Source organism: Trypanosoma melophagium (assembly GCF_022059095.1).
Source record: "Trypanosoma melophagium isolate St. Kilda chromosome Unknown ctg9segment1, whole genome shotgun sequence".
Lineage (NCBI taxonomy): Eukaryota > Euglenozoa > Kinetoplastea > Trypanosomatida > Trypanosomatidae > Trypanosoma > Trypanosoma melophagium.
In genome coordinates this window covers 1-22,107 of record NW_027125195.1, presented here as the reverse complement: position 1 = coordinate 22,107, position 22,107 = coordinate 1, and the positions used below count along the sequence as shown (strand labels likewise).

At 43.4% G+C, this 22,107-nt stretch overlaps 15 protein-coding genes across 15 annotated transcripts; all 15 read left to right on the top strand.

The window, feature by feature from the left end:
* Positions 1–202: 202 nt before the first annotated feature.
* On the top strand, positions 203–1,087 carry LSM04_000856 (Serine-threonine protein phosphatase; the record flags this gene model as incomplete). The annotated part of the gene is made up of 1 exon (XM_067329751.1): positions 203–1,087. One exon carries the CDS (start codon positions 203–205, stop codon positions 1,085–1,087), a length of 885 nt encoding a protein of 294 aa, XP_067185456.1.
* A 1,574-nt stretch (positions 1,088–2,661) lies between these two features.
* LSM04_000634 (Serine-threonine protein phosphatase) lies at positions 2,662–3,555 on the top strand (the record flags this gene model as incomplete). The annotated part of the gene is made up of 1 exon (XM_067329740.1): positions 2,662–3,555. The coding sequence occupies one exon, from the start codon at positions 2,662–2,664 to the stop codon at positions 3,553–3,555; it is 894 nt and encodes a 297-aa protein (XP_067185454.1).
* A 2,419-nt stretch (positions 3,556–5,974) lies between these two features.
* On the top strand, positions 5,975–6,859 carry LSM04_005597 (Serine-threonine protein phosphatase; the record flags this gene model as incomplete). The annotated part of the gene is made up of 1 exon (XM_067329729.1): positions 5,975–6,859. One exon carries the CDS (start codon positions 5,975–5,977, stop codon positions 6,857–6,859), a length of 885 nt encoding a protein of 294 aa, XP_067185469.1.
* Positions 6,860–7,670: 811 nt separating this feature from the next.
* Positions 7,671–8,058, top strand: LSM04_003734 (uncharacterized protein; the record flags this gene model as incomplete). The annotated part of the gene is made up of 2 exons (XM_067329718.1): positions 7,671–7,796; positions 7,912–8,058. The coding sequence occupies 2 exons, from the start codon at positions 7,671–7,673 to the stop codon at positions 8,056–8,058; spliced, it is 273 nt and encodes a 90-aa protein (XP_067185463.1).
* A 671-nt stretch (positions 8,059–8,729) lies between these two features.
* On the top strand, positions 8,730–9,038 carry LSM04_008456 (CTAG/Pcc1 family; the record flags this gene model as incomplete). Its single annotated transcript, XM_067329707.1, has 1 exon — positions 8,730–9,038. The coding sequence occupies one exon, from the start codon at positions 8,730–8,732 to the stop codon at positions 9,036–9,038; it is 309 nt and encodes a 102-aa protein (XP_067185480.1).
* Positions 9,039–9,236: 198 nt separating this feature from the next.
* LSM04_009231 (Translation elongation factor EF1B) lies at positions 9,237–9,902 on the top strand (the record flags this gene model as incomplete). Its single annotated transcript, XM_067329696.1, has 1 exon — positions 9,237–9,902. One exon carries the CDS (start codon positions 9,237–9,239, stop codon positions 9,900–9,902), a length of 666 nt encoding a protein of 221 aa, XP_067185483.1.
* A 765-nt stretch (positions 9,903–10,667) lies between these two features.
* Positions 10,668–11,660, top strand: LSM04_009426 (Calcineurin-like phosphoesterase domain; the record flags this gene model as incomplete). Its single annotated transcript, XM_067329684.1, has 1 exon — positions 10,668–11,660. One exon carries the CDS (start codon positions 10,668–10,670, stop codon positions 11,658–11,660), a length of 993 nt encoding a protein of 330 aa, XP_067185485.1.
* Positions 11,661–12,850: 1,190 nt separating this feature from the next.
* Positions 12,851–13,519, top strand: LSM04_006297 (Ribosomal protein L13; the record flags this gene model as incomplete). The annotated part of the gene is made up of 1 exon (XM_067329673.1): positions 12,851–13,519. One exon carries the CDS (start codon positions 12,851–12,853, stop codon positions 13,517–13,519), a length of 669 nt encoding a protein of 222 aa, XP_067185473.1.
* A 549-nt stretch (positions 13,520–14,068) lies between these two features.
* LSM04_005730 (uncharacterized protein) lies at positions 14,069–15,241 on the top strand (the record flags this gene model as incomplete). The annotated part of the gene is made up of 1 exon (XM_067329660.1): positions 14,069–15,241. One exon carries the CDS (start codon positions 14,069–14,071, stop codon positions 15,239–15,241), a length of 1,173 nt encoding a protein of 390 aa, XP_067185470.1.
* Positions 15,242–15,617: 376 nt separating this feature from the next.
* LSM04_006681 (uncharacterized protein) lies at positions 15,618–17,819 on the top strand (the record flags this gene model as incomplete). Its single annotated transcript, XM_067329649.1, has 1 exon — positions 15,618–17,819. One exon carries the CDS (start codon positions 15,618–15,620, stop codon positions 17,817–17,819), a length of 2,202 nt encoding a protein of 733 aa, XP_067185474.1.
* A 217-nt stretch (positions 17,820–18,036) lies between these two features.
* LSM04_006218 (Amastin surface glycoprotein) lies at positions 18,037–18,573 on the top strand (the record flags this gene model as incomplete). Its single annotated transcript, XM_067329636.1, has 1 exon — positions 18,037–18,573. One exon carries the CDS (start codon positions 18,037–18,039, stop codon positions 18,571–18,573), a length of 537 nt encoding a protein of 178 aa, XP_067185472.1.
* Positions 18,574–19,057: 484 nt separating this feature from the next.
* On the top strand, positions 19,058–19,486 carry LSM04_004156 (RNA polymerase; the record flags this gene model as incomplete). The annotated part of the gene is made up of 1 exon (XM_067329625.1): positions 19,058–19,486. The coding sequence occupies one exon, from the start codon at positions 19,058–19,060 to the stop codon at positions 19,484–19,486; it is 429 nt and encodes a 142-aa protein (XP_067185465.1).
* A 370-nt stretch (positions 19,487–19,856) lies between these two features.
* LSM04_007103 (uncharacterized protein) lies at positions 19,857–20,324 on the top strand (the record flags this gene model as incomplete). Its single annotated transcript, XM_067329614.1, has 2 exons — positions 19,857–19,972; positions 20,222–20,324. 2 exons carry the CDS (start codon positions 19,857–19,859, stop codon positions 20,322–20,324), a joined length of 219 nt encoding a protein of 72 aa, XP_067185475.1.
* A 343-nt stretch (positions 20,325–20,667) lies between these two features.
* Positions 20,668–21,204, top strand: LSM04_008724 (Amastin surface glycoprotein; the record flags this gene model as incomplete). Its single annotated transcript, XM_067329602.1, has 1 exon — positions 20,668–21,204. One exon carries the CDS (start codon positions 20,668–20,670, stop codon positions 21,202–21,204), a length of 537 nt encoding a protein of 178 aa, XP_067185481.1.
* A 483-nt stretch (positions 21,205–21,687) lies between these two features.
* Positions 21,688–22,107, top strand: LSM04_002761 (RNA polymerase; the record flags this gene model as incomplete). Its single annotated transcript, XM_067329591.1, has 1 exon — positions 21,688–22,107. A coding segment is annotated over one exon (420 nt), but the record flags the coding sequence as incomplete, so codon positions are not given.

Genomic DNA, 22,107 nt, shown 5'->3' with positions numbered 1-22,107 from the left:
TTTCCAGTCATACAGTCCCATTTCAGAAGGAAAAAAAAAAGAACAACAGCAAAAACATCAACAAAGGTAGTGTCAAGAGTAAAAACATATCTTTATTAAATTACTTAATTGTTTTTTTTGTTTTTAACGTAGAAGAAATTACATAGCCAAAGAGGGAAATAAGGCAAAAACTCCCATCAGAATATTGCCTATATTTAACAAGATGACCTTGGTACAAGGTCTTCTGGAAAAATTGCTCACCGTGAAGGGGAGCACCACACAGCAGCAGATTCTTATCCGTGAAGAGGATATACGTACTATTCTCAGCGAAGTACGTGATGTGTTCATGTCCCAGCCCATGCTTCTAGAGATTAAACCACCAGTGCGTATATGTGGTGATATCCATGGACAATATTACGATTTGTTGCGAATATTCGAAAAGTGTGGGTTCCCACCATACTCAAACTACCTATTCCTGGGTGACTACGTGGATCGTGGTAAACATAGTGTAGAGACCATCACCCTTCTCTTCTGTTACAAGATTGTGTACCCTGAGAATTTCTTCCTACTACGCGGCAACCACGAATGTGCGAGCATCAACAAGATGTATGGCTTTTTTGATGACGTGAAGCGACGGTACAACATTAAACTATTCAAGGCCTTTACCGACGTGTTTAACACGATGCCGGTGTGCTGTGTGGTTGGTGAAAAGATCATCTGCATGCATGGGGGACTGAGTCCGGATTTGACATCTCTCGCCGCAGTTAATGAGATAGAACGACCGTGTGATGTGCCGGATAGTGGTGTCTTGTGTGATCTGTTGTGGGCAGACCCTGAGGATGAAGTGAAAGGCTTTCTTGAGAGTGACCGCGGTGTGAGCTACCTGTTCGGCGAGGACATTGTGGGCGACTTCCTGGACATGGTGGACATGGATCTGGTGGTGCGTGCCCACCAAGTCATGGAGCGTGGCTACGGCTTCTTTGCGAGTCGACAGTTAGTAACCATCTTTTCCGCTCCAAATTACTGCGGTGAGTTTGATAATGATGCTGCTGTTATGAATATTGATGAAAAACTACAGTGCTCCTTTCTCATTGTCTCCGCTCGCTGATAAGTTTCGGCTTAAAGGAGGAAGGATTCGGTTGGTATGAGGAGGGACTCTGGTATTTGTAGGTGAATGAGGATTTATCGTGAATTCAGACAGAAAGTGATTTGATGCGGCGAAAAGCTGGTTTCCAATGACCTTATTTTTAAATCTTTCTGTGTATCTGTGGTGGTGGTGGTTTTTCCACACTATGGGTGGCTCGGATTTATGGTACGTTTTCATATATTTATTGTTTGTTACTATTTTTTATTTTCTTGTATATGGTTTACTATTACCGTGAGTGGGTATGTGAGTAAGCGTTTCTTTTTTTATTATGTTATTTGGTTTTTTCTCATGTGCTTTTTTGTAGTTTCCTCCCTTTTGTGATGATAAAGTCTGTGTGAAGGGAGACGGTATGAGTGTGCTGCAGCACAACATAGAGAGAGTGTGTTTCGTTGCCTGCCATCCGTTTTTTTTTTCTGTTTGTAAAAGGAAAAGTAATAGAAAAATTGATGTGAAGGTTTGTTTTCTCCTTTTTTGCTTGGTTTTTAACTGGAAATTGCTCTACAAGGAGACTACAAAAGGAGAAAAGGAAAAATAAAATAAATAGCCAATCAATGTTATGCATATTCTAATAAGATAGAAAATAAAATAAGAAAGGCAAGCGATCGTTGAGCTATTTCTGAATATCGAGGCTTTTTGTTAATAATTGTACTCTTGCTGTGGTGGGCATCTCTTACTGACATCGTTCCTCTTCCCACTTTTGTTTCCCTCTTCAGTTTGATGTCGAGGTTTCTGTAAGTTGATCTTTCAATCTGTACGTTAGTTGATGTCTTTTGCCTGTGTGACTGTGTTTATGTGTCCGATGTTTTTTTTCTGTTTTTTTTTTTGTTTTTGATCTCTTTTTGCAGTGCTTGCTTCATTACGTTAATAGGAAAAAAAAAGACATATAGTGCATGGGGATAAAAAATAACTAGCAATATTTGTACTTTTCTGTGGAATAATTTCTGTGAAACGGAGAAGCTGTAACCAGTCAATAAAGAACCTAAAAGAAACCTAAAGGCAAAAAAATATAATAATCACGAAGTTAGGAGGAGTTGGTATCCCCGCATTTTATTTCTGTATTTTCGTGCCTCTTAGAATGTATTAATATATATATATATATATATATATATATATATATATATATATATGCTCTTCTTTTCCCGGCGAAACAAATTAAGTGCTTTCTGTCATTATTGGCAATTGCACATGACACTTACCCCGTTACCTTCCTCTTTCGCCCACTTTTACTCTCACTTCTCAACCCTCCATCCCCTTGTCCACTTCATCCCTTTACCCTTCACTGACTGTTTTTTTATCACTTTTTTTTTCTCCTTTCTCTTTCACTTTCTCTACCTTTCGCATCCCCTACCGAAAACATCAGCGTGTGTAGTCATCACTGGTGTGAAACCAGAAAACCGAATATATATATATATATATATATATATATATATATATATATATATATATTATTGGCTTTTGAAAGGAACAAAACTATCTGTACACGCGGGAAATTGCGCTAAATAGTAGAACGGTATAGGAAAAACAAAGCCCAAGCAATGGCGTCAAACCTAGTACAAAGCCTCATAGAGAGGTTGCTCACCGTGAAGGGGAGCAGTATGCAGCGCCAGATTCTTATCCGTGAAGAGGACATACGGAATGTCCTTAATGCAGTACGTGATGTGTTCATGTCCCAGCCCATGCTTCTAGAGATTAAACCACCAGTGCGTATATGTGGTGATACCCATGGACAATATTACGATTTGTTGCGAATATTCGAAAAGTGTGGGTTCCCACCATACTCAAACTACCTATTCCTGGGTGACTACGTGGATCGTGGTAAACATAGTGTAGAGACCATCACCCTTCTCTTCTGTTACAAGATTGTGTACCCTGAGAATTTCTTCCTACTACGCGGCAACCACGAATGTGCGAGCATCAACAAGATGTATGGCTTTTTTGATGACGTGAAGCGACGGTACAACATTAAACTATTCAAGGCCTTTACCGATGTGTTTAACACGATGCCGGTGTGCTGTGTGGTTGGTGAAAAGATCATCTGCATGCATGGGGGACTGAGTCCGGATTTGACATCTCTCGCCGCAGTTAATGAGATAGAACGACCGTGTGATGTGCCGGATAAAGGCATTTTGTGTGATCTGTTGTGGGCAGACCCTGAGGATGAAGTGAAAGGCTTTCTTGAGAGTGACCGCGGTGTGAGCTACCTGTTCGGCGAGGACATTGTGGGCGACTTCCTGGACATGGTGGACATGGATCTGGTGGTGCGTGCCCACCAAGTCATGGAGCGTGGCTACGGCTTCTTTGCGAGTCGACAGTTAGTAACCATCTTTTCCGCTCCAAATTACTGCGGTGAGTTTGATAATGATGCTGCTGTTATGAATATTGATGAAAAACTACAGTGCTCCTTTCTCATTATTCCGGCAAACAGCTAGGTTCTTTTACAGGTATGATGATTGTTTGATATTATGTTCTACTTAGTGGTTATTTTTCACTTCCCTCCATGACCAATGAAATGAAGATTGTTTGCTAAACTGAAGGGGCATGAAAGGCAACTGGAGTTTTCATTATAATGTAAAAAGAAAAAAAAAGCGTGATAATGTTTTTTTTTTTTCGGCTTCTGCTTGCTCCCTTTCCTTCTCTGTTTCCCCACCCGGGGTGTTGGTAGGTTTCATATTGAGGCTGTGTACGCCTTTTTATCCTTCCTTTTTTGGTGTACAATCTTTGTGTTCACTTTAAGTTCTCTCTTCTGCAGTTCAGAAGTTTGTAGTGGTGAGTGGTTCGAGTATATTGGTTTTCCTATTGCCTTGATCGCTTTTGTGTAGTAAAGTAAATATTTGTACGTGCGTGTGTGTAATATGTTTATATTGTCTTTCTGTCTGTGTGTATGTGTATATGTGTGCGTTTCGTAAAGCGGTGTGGTATGGTTTCTCTTCTCATGGGTAAACTTCTTGTGTTGAAAGAAGTGGGGTATCTTTGGGCCTTATCAGCTCTCCGTCTTTCGCTACTGTGTCTTTACACATCTCTTTTTTTTTAGTTCCCGTTCTCTGTATATGTGTCAGTGTTGAAATGAATGATAATATACCTGCTTGTATTTTGTATTTGTGTGAGTATATGCTTTTTCGGAGTGATGTATCTTAAGACACAAATGTTGCTCACTGGTAATACAGTGTTGTGGCCATAGATGTCGATTAAAAATTCATCGTGGATCAATTGAACTTTCAAGGAATACACAGAAAAACAGGCGCACATATATATATATATATATATATATATATATATATATATATATATATACAGAGACGAACAGACCTAAACATATGCGTTTACTCACGATCACAATAACTTTCTCTTCTTACTCCTTTATTTATCACTGTTACTCATATTGCTTCTTTGATACCTTATTACTTTGTGCCAGTGTTTTACTTTCATGTAGCGTGATGATTCAAAGAGAGATGAAAGTGAAGAAGGGAATAAAGAAAAAAGGGATAAACCTTCATTATTGGTGGTATATCACATCGTTGTACGTGTTTTACATATATATCCCTCCTGTGATTTGTTAAAGAAGCTATGTGCATTTTTTTCTTAGTGACATATGAATGGCTGCTTTTGCAAAGCTCATTTTTTCGTTCTCACTTTGGGGTGGGGATTTAGGGCCGTGGTGCGTTGTGGAGAGGCATTTCGCTTTCTTTTCCCTTCTCTTTTTTCTTTGTTTTTCCTCTGTACTACGGTTTTCATTCTCGCGGCTTCTCATCTCTTCATTTATTATTATTATTATTATTATTATTATTATTATTATTATTATTATTATTATTATTATTATTATTATTATTATTATTGTTATTGTTATTATTATTATTATGTAGATGTGGAGGAGGTGGGGAAATGGGATGCTCCCGCAGCAGTTGCTATTGCATCTTCACAGCGTCTTGGCTTTTTGACGTCTGGTTTGTTGGTTGTGCAGAAGCGATTTCTTTTGTTTTTCTTTTCGCTTTTCATTGCCATATTTTCCACCCTGACTTCTTTGTACGTGTATGTGTATATATGTGTGTTTTCTGTGTATTTTGATTGTTTTGTTTCAATTTTTTTCCTTTTATTTCCCTTTTACCCTTCCTTCCCCAACATTTCCACGATGCATATGTGTGGGGGTGGGGCTTGACACTGAACAAAACCTGAAGAATGTCAGTAGTCGCAACCATCCATGGAATAGAAGAGGATGAACGAAAGAATCGATGAGTGAATGAATGAACACAAGTAAAAGGTATTTCTCTTCTGTTTTCTTTTTTCTGGCGGTGTAGCTATGTATCACACTAAAAATGTCGCCTCGTAAAATGAAGTAAAAGATTTAAAAAAATGAGGAAGTAGGGAGAGCGAAAGGAAAAAAAAGAAATGTTGTGATATAGATTCTTGCAATTTGCGTTCATTTTGACGCGGGATATCTCCGTGGGAATAAATTCTGTACATCTATGTATGTAAATATATGCATATTTATGTTACATCTGTGCACAAAAATACTCCTTTTTTTCGTTTTAATTTTTTTCTTCTTTTGGCTATTCTAAAGCTTCGTTGCGATTGTGTGGTTCTGTATAGTTTCACTGGAAAGTAAACTCTGGCTGGGTGAGGGGCCTACACATAGGTGAAAAAGCATAACCAAGCAGTATAGACTCTTTTTTTCTATTTCTTTGCTTCAAACAACTTCCAACCCACAACTAAACGGAAACTAAAGGAGGAAAAAAAAAAGACATTGCGTTGCGCAAAACCCAAAAGCCCGTAAACTACCGCTGAGGGTATCAACACGAGGAGAACGAAATTCGCACAAAAAGAAAAGAAGTAAAAGACACAATTGGGGTACTTATGGTTTTGCTCATGCAGACACTCATCGAAAAACTTCTTATGGTGAAAGGAAACGCTGCACAGCAGCAGATTCTTATCCGTGAAGAGGACATACGGAATGTCCTTAATGCAGTACGTGATGTGTTCATGTCCCAGCCCATGCTTCTAGAGATTAAACCACCAGTGCGTATATGTGGTGATACCCATGGACAATATTACGATTTGTTGCGAATATTCGAAAAGTGTGGGTTCCCACCATACTCAAACTACCTATTCCTGGGTGACTACGTGGATCGTGGTAAACATAGTGTAGAGACCATCACCCTTCTCTTCTGTTACAAGATTGTGTACCCTGAGAATTTCTTCCTACTACGCGGCAACCACGAATGTGCGAGCATCAACAAGATGTATGGCTTTTTTGATGACGTGAAGCGACGGTACAACATTAAACTATTCAAGGCCTTTACCGACGTGTTTAACACGATGCCGGTGTGCTGTGTGGTTGGTGAAAAGATCATCTGCATGCATGGGGGACTGAGTCCGGATTTGACATCTCTCGCCGCAGTTAATGAGATAGAACGACCGTGTGATGTGCCGGATAGTGGTGTCTTGTGTGATCTGTTGTGGGCAGACCCTGAGGATGAAGTGAAAGGCTTTCTTGAGAGTGACCGCGGTGTGAGCTACCTGTTCGGCGAGGACATTGTGGGCGACTTCCTGGACATGGTGGACATGGATCTGGTGGTGCGTGCCCACCAAGTCATGGAGCGTGGCTACGGCTTCTTTGCGAGTCGACAGTTAGTAACCATCTTTTCCGCTCCAAATTACTGCGGTGAGTTTGATAATGATGCTGCTGTTATGAATATTGATGAAAAACTACAGTGCTCCTTTCTCATTATTCCGGGTTAGCACAACGGTTGGAATGTTACAGATGTTATTTTACTTTCTGCATACACAGTTTTTTTTATATTTACTTACGTGTCTATAAATACATATATATGTAATTCCACGGGGTTTTTTTCTATGTACGTGTGTGTATGCCACTCTATGGAAGTAAAAAGTGTTGTTTCTGGACGTGGTACATTAGTTCTTTCTGTGTTTCTGCGTTCAAATTGCAACTGTTTTTTTTTTCCTTTTCCCTTGATCCATCTCTTTGATCTTCTTGCTGTAATACATATAATACATAATACTTATACATGTGGTTGAGTTTTGTCTGTTTCGCATTGTTTTTGTGGGCTTACCAAATTTTATTGGGGTCCCTATTTCCTTGAATGTCTTTGAGAGAACTTTTTTGTGGTCCACTTTAACCTGTGAACTTATGTGCACAGGTTAAAGTGGAGCGATACTGCAGCCTGTTTTCCATTCCTTCACCTGTCCTTTTTATGCACTTGAGGCTGCTTGTGGCGGGAGTTAATGTGTTTTTGATGTGCTCTTTTCGAGTTTATTTTCCTCTCGTCTGGTTTTACCACATTGTGAAGTTATCCGCACGTTATGGAACCGGCTTTTGAATTTTTTGTTTCTTTTTGCTTTGTGATTCTCCTTACGAATGCTAATACTACCAATGGTGCTAATATATTTACTACTGCTAGACCTTAACACTGTTAGGGTTTCTTGATTTCCCCCCCCCCCCCCCCCCCAAAAAAAAAAAAGAAACCAGTTCACTTTCTTATTTATACTTTTTCTTCTTCTTACTTGATCCATAGAAGTGGAGAGATTGGAAATGTGCGCATCTTCTGCAGCACTTCTTGTAGACTTTGATTGGACCCTCTCTTATGGGCTTGCTACTGGCTCTCTTTCTAGTTCCGCTCTCCGTCATGTGACGGCGAATACGGTTGCTAGCGAGGGAGTTGGAGATGAAAACAATACACAATAATAATAATAATAATAATAATAATAATAATAATAATAATAGTAATAATGATAGTAATGCTGGTGTGCCGCTCCTGCAACTGGCGAGGGAGTTGGCCCCCGCAGATCCAGCAGAGGCTGAATTCCCCACCTGCCCACGGCCGCCTCACGGTCACGTGCTGCTGGAGATAAATGGCGGGGAGTTGGATGGCCTCATAGAGGCGCTGGGGGAGGCCATTGGGGCACGGAAAGATTTATAAGGAGTTTTTGAATTGGGGAATTGAAACTTCTCCAATTCTTCTCCTTCCTTCTTTTTTGGTGGAATTCGTATCCGGTGTGGTATAGTGGCTAGAACAAGCGGCTCTCACCCGCTAGACCCGGGTTCGATCCCCGGCATCGGAATTTTTTCCTTTCCTTTTCCCACACACTGTAATTAAGAAAAAAAACTCTCTTTCTAGAATTTATCATGATACCGGATAAAACAGATAATCTGCCTGATAAACAAAAAAAGAGTGGAGAGTGGAATTTTGTTTCGCACCTCTGTTCTGTGGTTTGTCGAGATACATCCGTAGTTAGTTAGCTGGTGATTATTTTGCATGAAACATTATTTATCTCCTTCTCTTTGTCTGTGTGCACTTAGCACACTATTATTATTATTATTATTATTATTATTATTATTATTATTATTATTATTATTATTATTATTATTATTATTATTATTATTTCTTTTCCGTTGCTTCGTACTCCATGTCATTGTAAATTTGGAAGGCAACAAAAGGAACTCCTTCCTTTTTTATTTCTTCTTATTTTTTGAGCCATCAACTCGTGTTGAGGCAGACAAAAGGCGTTCCTTGTATCGTTGGAAAGGGTTGGGACTAAGAGAGATATTAAGTAATCTACTAGTGCTATAGAAGAAAAAAAAAATCAAATTATGAATGTGGATAATCATGCAGCTGATGGGGGTAAGGACCTTTTGGAATGTGTCCTCCGATTGCCTCTTCCAAGTGCTGAGTCGGCGCACATCATGATGCAAGTGCTACGTGTGGAAACACCTGTCGCAGGTACCACAAAGGATGTTCAGCTTTGGGCAGATGACACCACACGTTCCACAGTATATATTAAAGTAGAATCAGTACAGGAACGTTCGTTACGCGCTGCAGTTGGCGGTATTTTAGAACAGGTGAAACTTATTTTAAGGACAATGGATGCGTTTCCTGTTGTGGCACAACATGCCGCGTAAGTTGAGCAAAGACAGTGACTATTCTTCATACTACTCTCTCTCTTTACGTGGAAAAAAAAGAGTGTTTTACGAGATTCAGATGTTTTTTTTTCTTTTTTGTTTGGTATGTTTATGTTATTCTCTACAAATACACCGGTGTCTTCATTTTAATCCATTTTTACCCGTTAGGATTTTACTGTAAAGAATTAAAAGAAATTAATGTCTGTCAAGGACGTCAGCAAGAAGAGTGCCGAACTGGAGAGCAAGCTCAAGGGCAAGCTGTTCCTGGGCGGCGCCAAGCCGTCTGCAGAGGACGTGAAGATGTTCAGCGACCTGCTGGGTGCCGGGAACACATGCGTGTACCGCTGGGTGAAGAACATGGCCTCCTTCACAGAGGCAGAGCGCAAGGCGTGGGGAGCCCCAGTGAAGGTGACACCCCCGCCGACTGCTGCCCCTGCGAAGGTGACACCCAAGAAGGCAGCCCCCGCTCCGGCGAAGAAGAAGGAGGAGGACGAGGATATTGATCTCTTCGGTGAGGCCACAGAGGAGGAGAAGGCGGCACTTGAGGCAAAGAAGCAGAAGGACGCCGACGCCAAGAAGGCCAAGAAGCAGGTGATTGCCAAGTCATCCATTCTCTTTGATATCAAGCCGTGGGATGACACCGTGGATCTGGAGGCGCTTGCGCAGAAGCTGCACGCCGAGAAGCGCGACGGTCTGCTATGGGGCGACCACAAACTTGTGCCAGTGGCGTTTGGTCTGAAGAAGCTGCAGCAGCTAATTGTCATTGAGGACGACAAGATTTCTGGTGATGATCTCGAGGATCTCATCATGTCGTTTGAGGATGAGGTGCAGTCCATGGACATTGTCGCCTGGAATAAGATTTAAACGCCCCCCATTGTTGAGAAAGAGGAGAAAAAAAGAGAAGAAATGCGAGAGAACGGAAGAGGATAAAAATAAAAAGGAATAAGTTGGGATAGAGGAAACATGGGGGTGGGAGATTAGTTATCTTTCACTGTCATACATTCTTTCTCTTTCTACATATAAATAATGATTTTATTCATCATTTGAGGTAAAAGTGATAAGGAGCCCAAGTCGTCAAAGATCAAACTAAGTGTATCCCTATTATTTTTTTTTTGTGAGATGTAGTAGTATGTTTTCTTTTTTTAATTCCTTTTATTTGCTTTTCTCCTTTTTTTTTTTCTTTTAAACCTTATTATGGCCTATGGAATTTAATATACCCCCACTATCACCCGTATCTACATATACATGCATAAACACAAGTAGAAGTTAGGTCTAGAAGAGCAACGGAGCGTGCTTTTTCTGGAAGTTGTGGTGAAGACACTTCATCCATCAACAGCCTTTTTCCTACTTTTCTTCCGTTTCGTCGTCTCAGACTCTTTTGTTTGTGTGGGCTTGGTGTATATACCTTCTCTTTCTTTCACACACGTATACGCACACAGCCATACATATACGCGTAAATACTAGGTGTTCCTTTATTTCATTGCTTCTTCGGTACGTGCTGGTTTCGCTTTGTTCTTCTTTTTTGTAAAGACGAGTGCGGACACTAATATTACCCTAATAAAAACAACGACGACAACTCTAAAGCATTAATTTGAGAAAACGATAACGACACCGGTAGGTGAGTAAAATATGTCAGCAGTGGTCACCCGAAAGCGTAGTCGTTCCCAGTCAGCAGAGAAGCAGCAACAAGAACGCCGGGATACAGCTCACCCGTCTAAGCGTGACAATGTACATGAGGATGAGAAGTCCGCCATACGACACTTAGTGACGTCCATTCTACAGGACTGGCAAGGCGCACAGCGACTTCTCAAGGAGGACATTATACGTACTGTCCTACGCCGTGTACGTCCGGTGCTTATGTCACAACCTATGTTGGTAAATTTGGAGGCCCCTGTTAATGTGTGTGGGGATATTCACGGTCAGATTAATGATCTCGTAGAGATTTTCCGCGCCGGTGGTATGCCACCCGCATCACGATACTTATTTCTTGGAGACTACGTAGATCGGGGTAAGTATGGTACTGAAGTGATTACTGTCCTTTTGGGATTGAAAGTGCTATACCCTGATAAAATGTACGTCTTGCGCGGTAACCATGAATCCGACAGTATCTGTAGAATTTACGGCTTCTTCGATGAGGTTAAACGACGTTTCTCAGTGAAGCTATTTAAGGAGTTTACAGATGTATTCAACTGTCTCCCTATTGCCGCCCTTATTGAGGAGATTGCGCTATGTATGCATGGTGGTCTGAGTCCTGAGCTGCAGCACCTACAGCAGATCAACCAAATCAGACGTCCACTGGTGGTACCAGATATGGGATTGGCGTGTGATCTTCTCTGGTCCGACCCGGAGGAAAACAGCAGCGGTTGGATGCAGAGTGAACGCGGTGTGAGTTACACATTCGGCGAAGATGTTGTGCGGCGCGTGTGCGAGAAGCTGAACATCGACATTGTGCTGCGTGCCCATCAGGTGGTTGATAATGGCTACGCCTTCTTTGCAGATAGGAGGCTCGTGACGATATTTAGTGCATCAAATTACTGTGGAGAGTTCACGAACAGCGGGGCCATGATGGTAATGGACGAGACGTGCAAATGTAGTTTTCAGATATTTAAGCCGCAGTACTAAAAGGATTTTTTTTTGTGTATGCAGGTCTAATGAAATATATTTTTTTGTCAGTGTTTTTTTAAAAAATGAAATACGACAAAAAAAAAGGAGAATAATAAAACGCTTATGTGTGTAAAAGTGAGTGAAAAGAGACATTGAATAGATATGACAGCAACAGAGGAAGAAAAAAAAAGACAAAGAAAAAGAAAGGAAGGGGTGAAGAAAAAAATGGAAGAAGTGTTTAAACAATAAAACGAAGAAAGAATGGGGAGTTGGAAAAAAAAAAGAACATGAAAGATATGGGCGAATAAGAAAAAAAAAAAATGATACATTGAAGGAAAACATAATAGAATGAAGGAGGAGATCACAAAAAGAAAAAAAATAAAAATAAAAAACAAATATAAAGCGAATAAAACGAAGAAGAAAATATGAGGAGCACATTTATTTTTAAATGTTTATTGTCAGGTTCAGGAAGACACACTTCTTTATAAAGAGATGTGCACACTAATGTCTTTTTCACTTTTTATTATTGCTTCTCCTTCTTACACTGATATGAACACCCATTCACATCATCATAATTACATTAATTATTAGGTAATAGGAAAATGAGAATGTATGAGGTAGAGATTTCCACGGTAATATACACATTTCTTTACCACTCACTCCATTTCTCTATTTTTTTCCCTCTTTCTGTATTGGTGATTTTTTGTGGGGTGGGCGTATCCATTGCTGTGTCTCTCTTTCTCTTTTTCTGTGTGTGTGTGTGTGTATGTGTAACTGTCGGATGGGTTACCTTCGTTGCGGCTATTGGACATTCACTTTAGCTGGTGTGAGGTTTCCGTGACATTAACTCATCATCCTTCATTTTTTTCTCTTCCATGATTTACTCTTCTTTTTTTTTGTTGTTTGGCCTTCTTCACTCTTTTTCCTTTTATGTTTTTTTTTCCCTTTGTTCTTTTTTTTTTTTGAATTGGTTTACCCTTTCCTGTTCCATTCTTTATTGACTGTTCCCTCCCCTATTATGATAGAGTCATTAATGCCACATCTACCCCCCCTCTCTCTCTCTCTCTCTCTTTCTCTTTCTTTTTTTTTCTCTCTTCCTTGCTGCTGTCAAAGTCCAGGAGTCATCGGTGACGAGCCAAGCGCACACCCATACGTATATATACATATATACACACACGCACCGTGCGAAGAACGAATAATCCTGCAGAATGGTATTGCCTAGCCGAAAGAATGTAGACCGCTGCACTCGCAAGGGCGCCGGGAAACACCGACCCGACGTGGTGGTTGTTGATCTGAAGAACCACGTCCTCGGTCGCGCCGCGGCCATCGTGGCGAAGCAGCTGCTGCTCGGAAAGAAGATCACCGCCGTGCGCTGCGAACAGCTCAACATTGCCGGAACGGAGATCCGCAACAAGATCAAGTACCTCCAGTTCCTCCGCAAGCGCAAGCTGTCAAACCCGAAGCTCGGACCATTCCACCACCGCAGCCCCTCAGACATTTTTGTCCGCACCGTCCGCTCGATGCTCCCACGCTACACCAAGCGTGGACAGAAGGCCCTCCGCGCCCTCGTCGCCTACGAAGGCGTTCCCGTCAACGTTGTGCGCACCGGCGGCCGTGTGGTGATCCCAAAGGCGCAGCGCCACTACTGCTTCCGCAGCGAGCGTCCCTACACTGTGTTGGGCAACATGTGCAAGCATGTGGGGTGGAAGTACAGCGAGGTTGTGGAGAACCTTGAGAAGGCGCGTGTGGAGAAGGCAACACGCCACCACAAGAAGACAGAGAAGCTGCGCAGCGCCTGGAAGTCTGCCCGCAAGGAGGCTTTGTCAAAGATGCCTAAGAAGAACGTGGAGGTGCTGAAGAAGTTTGGCTACGCATAATTCAGGGTTTTGATGCACCAAGGGCAGTGTTGGGATGTTTTCTTCCACTTTGTGGTGACACCTAGACCTTACACTTCATTTTCATTTTCATCTTTTGAGGACAGCAAAGCACAAAGCAATACCCTTGTTTCTCTGCTTCCTTTTATTTTTTCAGTATTTTGTTCTTTTCTGTTTTTATAGGTTTTCTGAGCGCCTTCAGGAATGGAGACCCTCTTTTCCTACAGTTTTTGACATCAAATTTCTGCCTTTCGTTTTTTTTTTCTTGCCCTGTGTTTCTCTTGAAATATATAATAATAATAATAATAATAATAATAATAATAATAATAATAATAATAATAATAATAATATTATTATTATTATTATTATTATTATTATTATTATTATTATTATTGGGTTTTGAATTCCTTTGAGCTACTCCTGTTGTGGTTGCCTAGGAAAAGGCAGAAGGAAGAAAAGGAGGAACGAGAAGGGAAACAAGGATTTGACGCTTGGGGGTGCGCAAAACAAGAAAAAAAAAAGAAAAAGGAAGCGAAAGAGAGAAAAATAAAAATGAGTAGGGAACCGCATGGCGTTAACACAAACAGTGGCGCCCCACAGCGGTATGCTGCGTCTAACAGAGGTGCCCCGTACCAACGCAACCGTCCTCTTGTAGTTGCCAACGGTTCTAACACACCAGTTCCTCAGACAGAAAGTAGCAGTCGTGGTCCCAGGCGTTTGACATTTAATAACTTTGCCACATTTAATCCACGTGAAAAGAAGCTTCCACCAGATGCTAATGCACAGGCGGCTTTAAATACAAAACTTTGGCAACTGTCTGAACGAGCTTCCTTTTACTGCAATAAATGCCGTCGTGATAACATTATTTCTGACTCACTCGGTGTAGATGCAGTGCATCATGTAATGCTATGTACAAGGTGTTTTACTCGCATTATTAGACCTCGTACTTACCGCCCCAGTCGCGTTGTACCTTTTCCATCTCTTCTTTCATGGCTCAACTACAAACCACTGAAGGTAATGGAAATGACGGATGACGTTGTCAGCCGCCCTGCTGAGGCTGTGGCACCATCTGGTGAGCGCATAGCTGTACCAACTCTTGGTGGAGGTGATCGTCCAACACGTCTTCAGAATCTTCCCGCCATAGCAATGAACACAGTACCATCCTCGCGTGGTGGTGTTGGTGGTGCTGGGGCGGGTCTACCCAACAGAGGAGGATCCTCTGCCGTAAATCTTCATCAGCAGCAAGGGCAACAACAACTGCAAGAGGATGAGACTCATCCTTGCCGACGTGTATGGGGTAGTTGTATGCATGGCGAGACATGTCTTTTTCGAGGGGCACCCTACGATTTGTGTATTTCTTTCTTAATGGGTTTGTGTTCTGGTGAAGAGGCAAAGTGCCGATTGCTGCATCAGCATGTATTTGATCTGCCAAGTGTGGCGGATCCAATGCCAACGCAGCGGGGTGCTGGGGATTTGGACGACCCTCACAGTGAATGGAATAAATGGATGGCGAGGAGGAAGAATAGCCCGAATTCAGCGGAGTGGCAGTTGTGGAACAATGGACCGGTGCTCGGTCTGCTCAATGTGTACGCACCGGTGACAGTCAGTGAAAAGACGACAGATGATGCGGCGAGTAGTATTAGTAGTAGTGGTGGTGGTGGAAAGGCGGGAATTAAGTTAAACTTCACTGACATATCCGCAGCTCTCCGTGGACTCAAACAATAATATCCAACGCAAGAAAGAATAAAAAAAAAAAGAGGAAACGAAAAAAAAAGAAAGAGTAAACACGGTTGTATTTTGAAGTTTGCACCCGTCGTCAAATGTACGTTGCCGTCTTTTTTTCTTTTGTTTAATGTTTTTGTTGTGCTGCATGCTCTTATTATTTTCAGAGAATATATATATATATCTATATTTAATGAGACGGAGTGATTCTTCTTTTTCCCCATTTGTTTTCGTCTTAATTCGTTCCGTCTGATTATCTTACCAATGTATCGATTAATCAACCCACATAAACTCGTACAAAAAAGAATGACTACACGAGTTGCTTCATTTATGTTTCAGAATCTGACCTAGCGAAAGGAGACATTAAAAAAAAAAAAGTATGCGGCGCTGTTTACTTACACGTACGGCAAATGTACTTCCTTCAACTCTCCACAACAGCAAAAGCGCCACACTTTCTCGTCCATTTGTTCCAGTGCCTAAAGTAGACACTGGTGAGGAGGCGTACCTGCAAATGGCGCATGAATTAACGCTTCTATCATCAGATGAATTTGCCCGTCGACTGTATCGCTTTAGCCGAACAAATTTTGACCCTAACCATACAGCGGCAGTTCACGCCCACGTGTCTGAGCTGCTTCGTCGACGCATGCATGAGATGAGTGTAAAATGTATCCGAGAGTATGCTCATCTAGCGCATGTCGCCAAACTTCATGATCTTTGCCTACAGGTCTACTACGCCCGTGCAAACCTTACAATAGACCCTTCCTCCCAAGATGTTGATGAGGCTGGTGGAGGGAACTTTGCAGTCTCTGATTCTGTCGTGGATAGCGCATATAATCTTGCCAGTAGTAGAGATTTGGTTCGTCTCTCCTCTTACTGTGTAAAACACCTACAAAATGTTACATCTATTAGCTGGGAGGTAATGAGTGCGTTTTCTTTAGTTCGTGCGTTTTGGCGTTGTATCTGTATTGCTGTAAAGAATTATAGTACACACTGCACAGAGTCTAAACAAGCTCTTGATGATGCAGCCTACATTTATAATGAGTGTATAGCGTTAGTTTACCCTGACGCCTCACGTGAACTTAGCACACAGAATATCATCCACACTGTGCAAAGATTTGTAAAATATGCTTCATGTGGAGATGAAGGTGAAATGCTTTTCTTTCATTTCTGTTTAAAAAAAGGATTCCTTCGTAGGCCACGAGATATGATAAATAAGAATCCTGTTGATGATGTTAGTGGTATCATGCTAGAGGCAGGAAATAGTGTAACTAACAATAAGATTACTGAAGGGGGGCGAGTTTCTGAGGAACAGTGGTTCTACGCTAGTCTTATCGCTACATGTCGTGCTGGTCAGCATGTGCACACAGCATTACGATATTTTGACGATATTGGGTCATTTTTGGGTGTTGAACAAGTAAGCTGTGATGATCTTCTTCGACCTCGTTCACGGAATGTGCAACAAGAGGTTAGTGTAACTGAAAGACAAAATAGTAGGGAAAATAAGATAAATGGAACATCAATAGAAAAAGTCTCAGAGTATCTTATTTTTCAATTGTTAACTGTACTTCAGGCAGCAAAAGATAATGGAAAAATTGTCTTTACTGCGCGAGCCATGTTACGTGATGGTGCTCAATTAAGTATAAGCGTTTGGAGTATTGTGCTCATCGCAGCAGGTGAAACACGAGCTGTAGATCTAGCCATCGCCGCATATACACAAGCCAAGGATGCTTTAGTAGAATCTGATCAAAGTCTAGACAGACGCGGAAATGAATATCTATTGCAGACTGCTATTCACGCCCTATCCAAGTGTCAGGTTCCCCGATTTGAAGAAGAATACCTGCGACCTTGTTTACAAGAAAATTTGGTGCACTGTACTAATGAATTCTATTTTTGCATACTCCTCCAGCACGCCCACAACTCAACAGACCCTGGTGCAGGTGCAGAAGACGTCCTGCAGGCTATGAAAGAGAAAGGGACCCCTCTAACCACCCGAGTAGTGTCGAGATTGATGAAGATATACCTGCGTATCGAGTCACCCAAGCTATTGGAATTATATCAACACGCCACAAAACGACTTGGTCTCTTTAAACCTTCTTGGTTAGATGAATTACTCCTCTGGGCTGACCGTCGTCGTTACAATATTACAAACGAGGAACGCAAATACATATTAGACGAGGTGCAACGCGTGCATGGTGTCAAAGGTGCAGAAGGTGATCTCGGAGGGCTGCGCACACAGTATGCACTCTTACGTTATGACTACGAACACAACCCACGGGAGGTTTTTGTACGCACTCTTAACCCACCAATAACGGAACCTAACATCACAGACTCACGTGTTCATTTTCTTATAAAGAAACCTCACTGTGTCCTTCATCATTATACATTTCATAAAAAGAACTCCAACCCCACGGGACAACCTCTTCTTGGAGATCCTGAGAGGACTCAAAAATACCTCCGTTGTGCTATGCTCTCAAGTGAAGGCATTACGACAGCGAAGGGCAGCATACGCACTGAAGCATTTCGCGTTTACATGGGACAAATGCTTCAAACCCTGCAAAAAAACAATAATTACGTCGAATAGTTCTTATCAATAACGTCTATTAGAACAGAACAAACCCGTACCCCAAAAATATTTTCAACCATTATACGGTTGAATCAACATCACAACGTGTTCAAAAAAATCTCTGATGTTAGAATGTCGCGTATATTCTGAAGTGTGCTATTTTCCCCCCTTTCTCTCTTATTTTTACAGTAAAAAAGTTTAAGGCCATCCCCACGAAACCAACTGCACGAAAGCCATGATCTGCTCTCGTATAATTGTATTGATTCTTGTAATTGCCGCCACGGCGTGTGCTGCATGCGCAAACGTTTTTGCTCTATTCTATGGTGATAATCTTGGAATCAAGACGATTCAGACACTGTGGTATTCTAAGACGAGGGCGGGTGGTGCTGATACTGTTTCCAAGGTGGCTGACAGTCCCTGCAAAGAGTACAAGACGTTCTTCACTGTCAGTGAAGGTGTTGCCGTGGGAGCGGCCGGTCTCGGCTTCATCGTTTTTCTTCTTGCCATTGCCCAGTTGGCTATGCGATCAAGAGTATGTTGTCTTAGGGATTTTATATCCCGATTGCTCTTGCTTGCATTCTGCGCTGCTGGGGTCTGTGTGGCGCTCTCTGTCTACGGGTACTTGAAGGGTTACTGTCAGGATGACGCGCTGCTTGCCCCCATCTATGGCTCCTTTCAAGAGCGAAAATTTAACTTCTCGCTGGCATTTTACCTTATATGTGCTTCGTGTGGCCTGTTTCTGATTGCCGACATCTTTGAGTGCTGCGCGTAGACAAACATATGGGGTGGCTCTCTGCATTGCTTGTGGTCTGTACCTTGTGTCCCCCGGGTTTGGCCCTGTTACGTTCGCAACCACCTGTTGGTACAGACTATTGGAAATCAAGCTTTTGCGTGACACCCTCTTAATTTACTCTCCCAACTATTTTTTTTCCTCTGATTTATTTATTTTTCTGTCTTTCAGGATGTCATTTTCTATATGTATGTACAGCCCGTTTCGATCCTGTCTAAGACGCTCTAGACTAGTGTATTTTTTTTTATAGGATTTATTTGTTTTTCTTTTTTATATCTCGGTCAATTTATTTTCTGTTTTTACTCTCTTTTCACCTGTGGCTCCGGGTTCACTTGGTGTGCGAGGTGGTGGTAGCACCCACCACTGCTATTGCTGTTGCTGCTGTTGTGTGCATGTGGTGTTTCTCTCCCCCTCTCTTGTGTGGAGTGTGACTGGCGGCTGGCTGTGATAGGAGGTAGGAAGGCGCATGTCTGACCGGGACGACGACGACGACCGGCTGAGCCTCAACTTTGGCGAGGAGCACGAGGAGAGCACCCCGCGCAGCGACGACGAGCAGAGCGACGCGGCGGGTGTGGGCGCGGTGGGGCCGGCGGTGGCGGGCTCTGCGACGCGGCGCGACGACAAGGACCGCGTGACGGCGCCGGTGCTCACGAAGTACGAGCGGGCACGCATCCTCGGCACGCGGGCGCTGCAGATCAGCATGAACGCCCCTGTGCTGGTGGCGCTCGAGGGCGAGACGGACCCCCTCACCATCGCCCAGAAGGAGCTCCGCGAGGGCGTCATCCCGCTCGTCATTCGGAGAGTGCTGCCGGACAACACGTACGAGGACTGGCGGATCGCCGAGTTGGACATCGACTTTGACAGGCCAGCGGACGAGCGCTATACAAACATATGACCCTCTTCGGGGGTGCCTCGATGTGTGTGTGTGTGTCTGTCTGTCTCTTAGTTTGTGTGTGTACATCTGCTTTTGGTTTCGCTGCCGGCGCAGGCACACGTGTGTTGATGTTGTTGAGACCCTTTCAACTTTCCCCTCTCTCGCTCTGAATTCTCATCGGACTCTGTTGTTCTGGGGACTGTCATGTGCTTTTCTTGCCTTGCCTTTCCCCTTTTTTTTTCTGTTACGGCTGGGGCCGCAGGGCCAGACAAGCTCGGGCAAAAACAAGAGGAAGGGACTATGAACTGCCGCAGTGTATTTGTGTTGGGTTCAGCATTTTTGGCCAGCGCGTCTGCTGTGTGTGCACACATATTTCCCGTGCTTGAGCGGAATGTCGGTGGAAAGAAGACGGTTCAAACACTGTGGTACAGCAAGACGACTGGGATCAGCTGTGCCTGAGGGAATGTTAACGGCAGCCCTTGCGGGGAATACAAGACGTACTTCCGGGTCTGTGGGGGTGTTACCGTGGGTGGAGCTGCTCTTGGAGCTCTCTCATATATATATATATATATATATATATATATATTGAATGGAGTGCAGCTGTTGATTGGTTGCAGGTGTTCTTTCTTTGGGGTCGCCCTTTTTCATTTTTATGCTTTTGGGTTTCTGCGCTTGCGGGATATGTGTTGGGTTCGTTGTGTATGGATATATAAGTGGCTATCGCCGTGATGATGAGATCCTGGCTGCTCGGTACAGTCCCTACAAGGACAGGGTCTATAGTTTCACAGTTTCCTTCTATCTTATCTGTGCCGCATGTGTGATTTTCCTCGTCACCTCCATCATGCAGTGTGGTGCATAGATGTAACTTATGGTGTGGTTTCACGCAACTTCTACTATATACTTCTAGCTATGCTCTTGTGACTGTGTACTCTGATTTTCCGGGGTCATATATGCAAGTGGTGTTAAGTTCTGTTGTTTCGGTTTATTGTTTATTCACTTTTGTGATGGTTTCTGTTGTTGTTCTTAGTGGGTCCTTTCACTGCATTGTTTTGTTACCCTCTCTCCCTTCTGCCCCCTTCCTCCCCTTTACTGACTCACGCGTTGCCGGGAGGGTGATGATATGCTATTTTTCCCCCTTTCTCTCTTATTTTTACAGTAAAAAAGTTTAAGGCCATCCCCACGAAACCAACTGCACGAAAGCCATGATCTGCTCTCGTATAATTGTATTGATTCTTGTAATTGCCGCCACGGCGTGTGCTGCTTGCGCAAACGTTTTTGCTCTATTTTATGGTGATAATCTTGGAATCAAGACGATTCAGACACTGTGGTATTCTAAGACGAGGGCGGGTGGTGCTGATACTGTTTCCAAGGTGGCTGACAGTCCCTGCAAAGAGTACAAGACGTTCTTCACTGTCAGTGAAGGTGTTGCCGTGGGAGCGGCCGGTCTCGGCTTCATCGTTTTTCTTCTTGCCATTGCCCAGTTGGCTATGCGATCAAGAGTATGTTGTCTTAGGGATTTTATATCCCGATTGCTCTTGCTTGCATTCTGCGCTGCTGGGGTCTGTGTGGCGCTCTCTGTCTACGGGTACTTGAAGGGTTACTGTCAGGATGACGCGCTGCTTGCCCCCATCTATGGCTCCTTTCAAGAGCGAAAATTTAACTTCTCGCTGGCATTTTACCTTATATGTGCTTCGTGTGGCCTGTTTCTGATTGCCGACATCTTTGAGTGCTGCGCGTAGACAAACATATGGGGTGGCTCTCTGCATTGCTTGTGGTCTGTACCTTGTGTCCCCCGGGTTTGGCCCTGTTACGTTCGCAACCACCTGTTGGTACAGACTATTAGAAATCAAGCTTTTGCGTGACACCCTCTTAATTTACTCTCCCAACTATTTTTTTTCCTCTGATTTATTTATTTTTCTGTCTTTCAGGATGTCATTTTCTATATGTATGTACAGCCCGTTTCGATCCTGTCTAAGACGCTCTAGACTAGTGTATTTTTTTTTATAGGATTTATTTGTTTTTCTTTTTATATCTCGGTCAATTTATTTTCTGTTTTTACTCTCTTTTCACCTGTGGCTCCGGGTTCACTTGGTGTGCGAGGTGGTGGTAGCACCCACCACTGCTATTGCTGTTGCTGCTGTTGTGTGCATGTGGTGTTTCTCTCCCCCTCTCTTGTGTGGAGTGTGACTGGCGGCTGGCTGTGATAGGAGGTAGGAAGGCGCATGTCTGACCGGGACGACGACGACGACCGGCTGAGCCTCAACTTTGGCGAGGAGCACGAGGAGAGCACCCCGCGCAGCGACGACGAGCAGAGCGACGCGGCGGGTGTGGGCGCGGTGGGGCCGGCGGTGGCGGGCTCTGCGACGCGGCGCGACGACAAGGACCGCGTGACGGCGCCGGTGCTCACGAAGTACGAGCGGGCACGCATCCTCGGCACGCGGGCGCTGCAGATCAGCATGAACGCCCCTGTGCTGGTGGCGCTCGAGGGCGAGACGGACCCCCTCACCATCGCCCAGAAGGAGCTCCGCGAGGGCGTCATCCCGCTCGTCATTCGGAGAGTGCTGCCGGACAACACGTACGAGGACTGGCGGATCGCCGAGTTGGACATCGACTTTGACAGGCCAGCGGACGAGCGCTATACA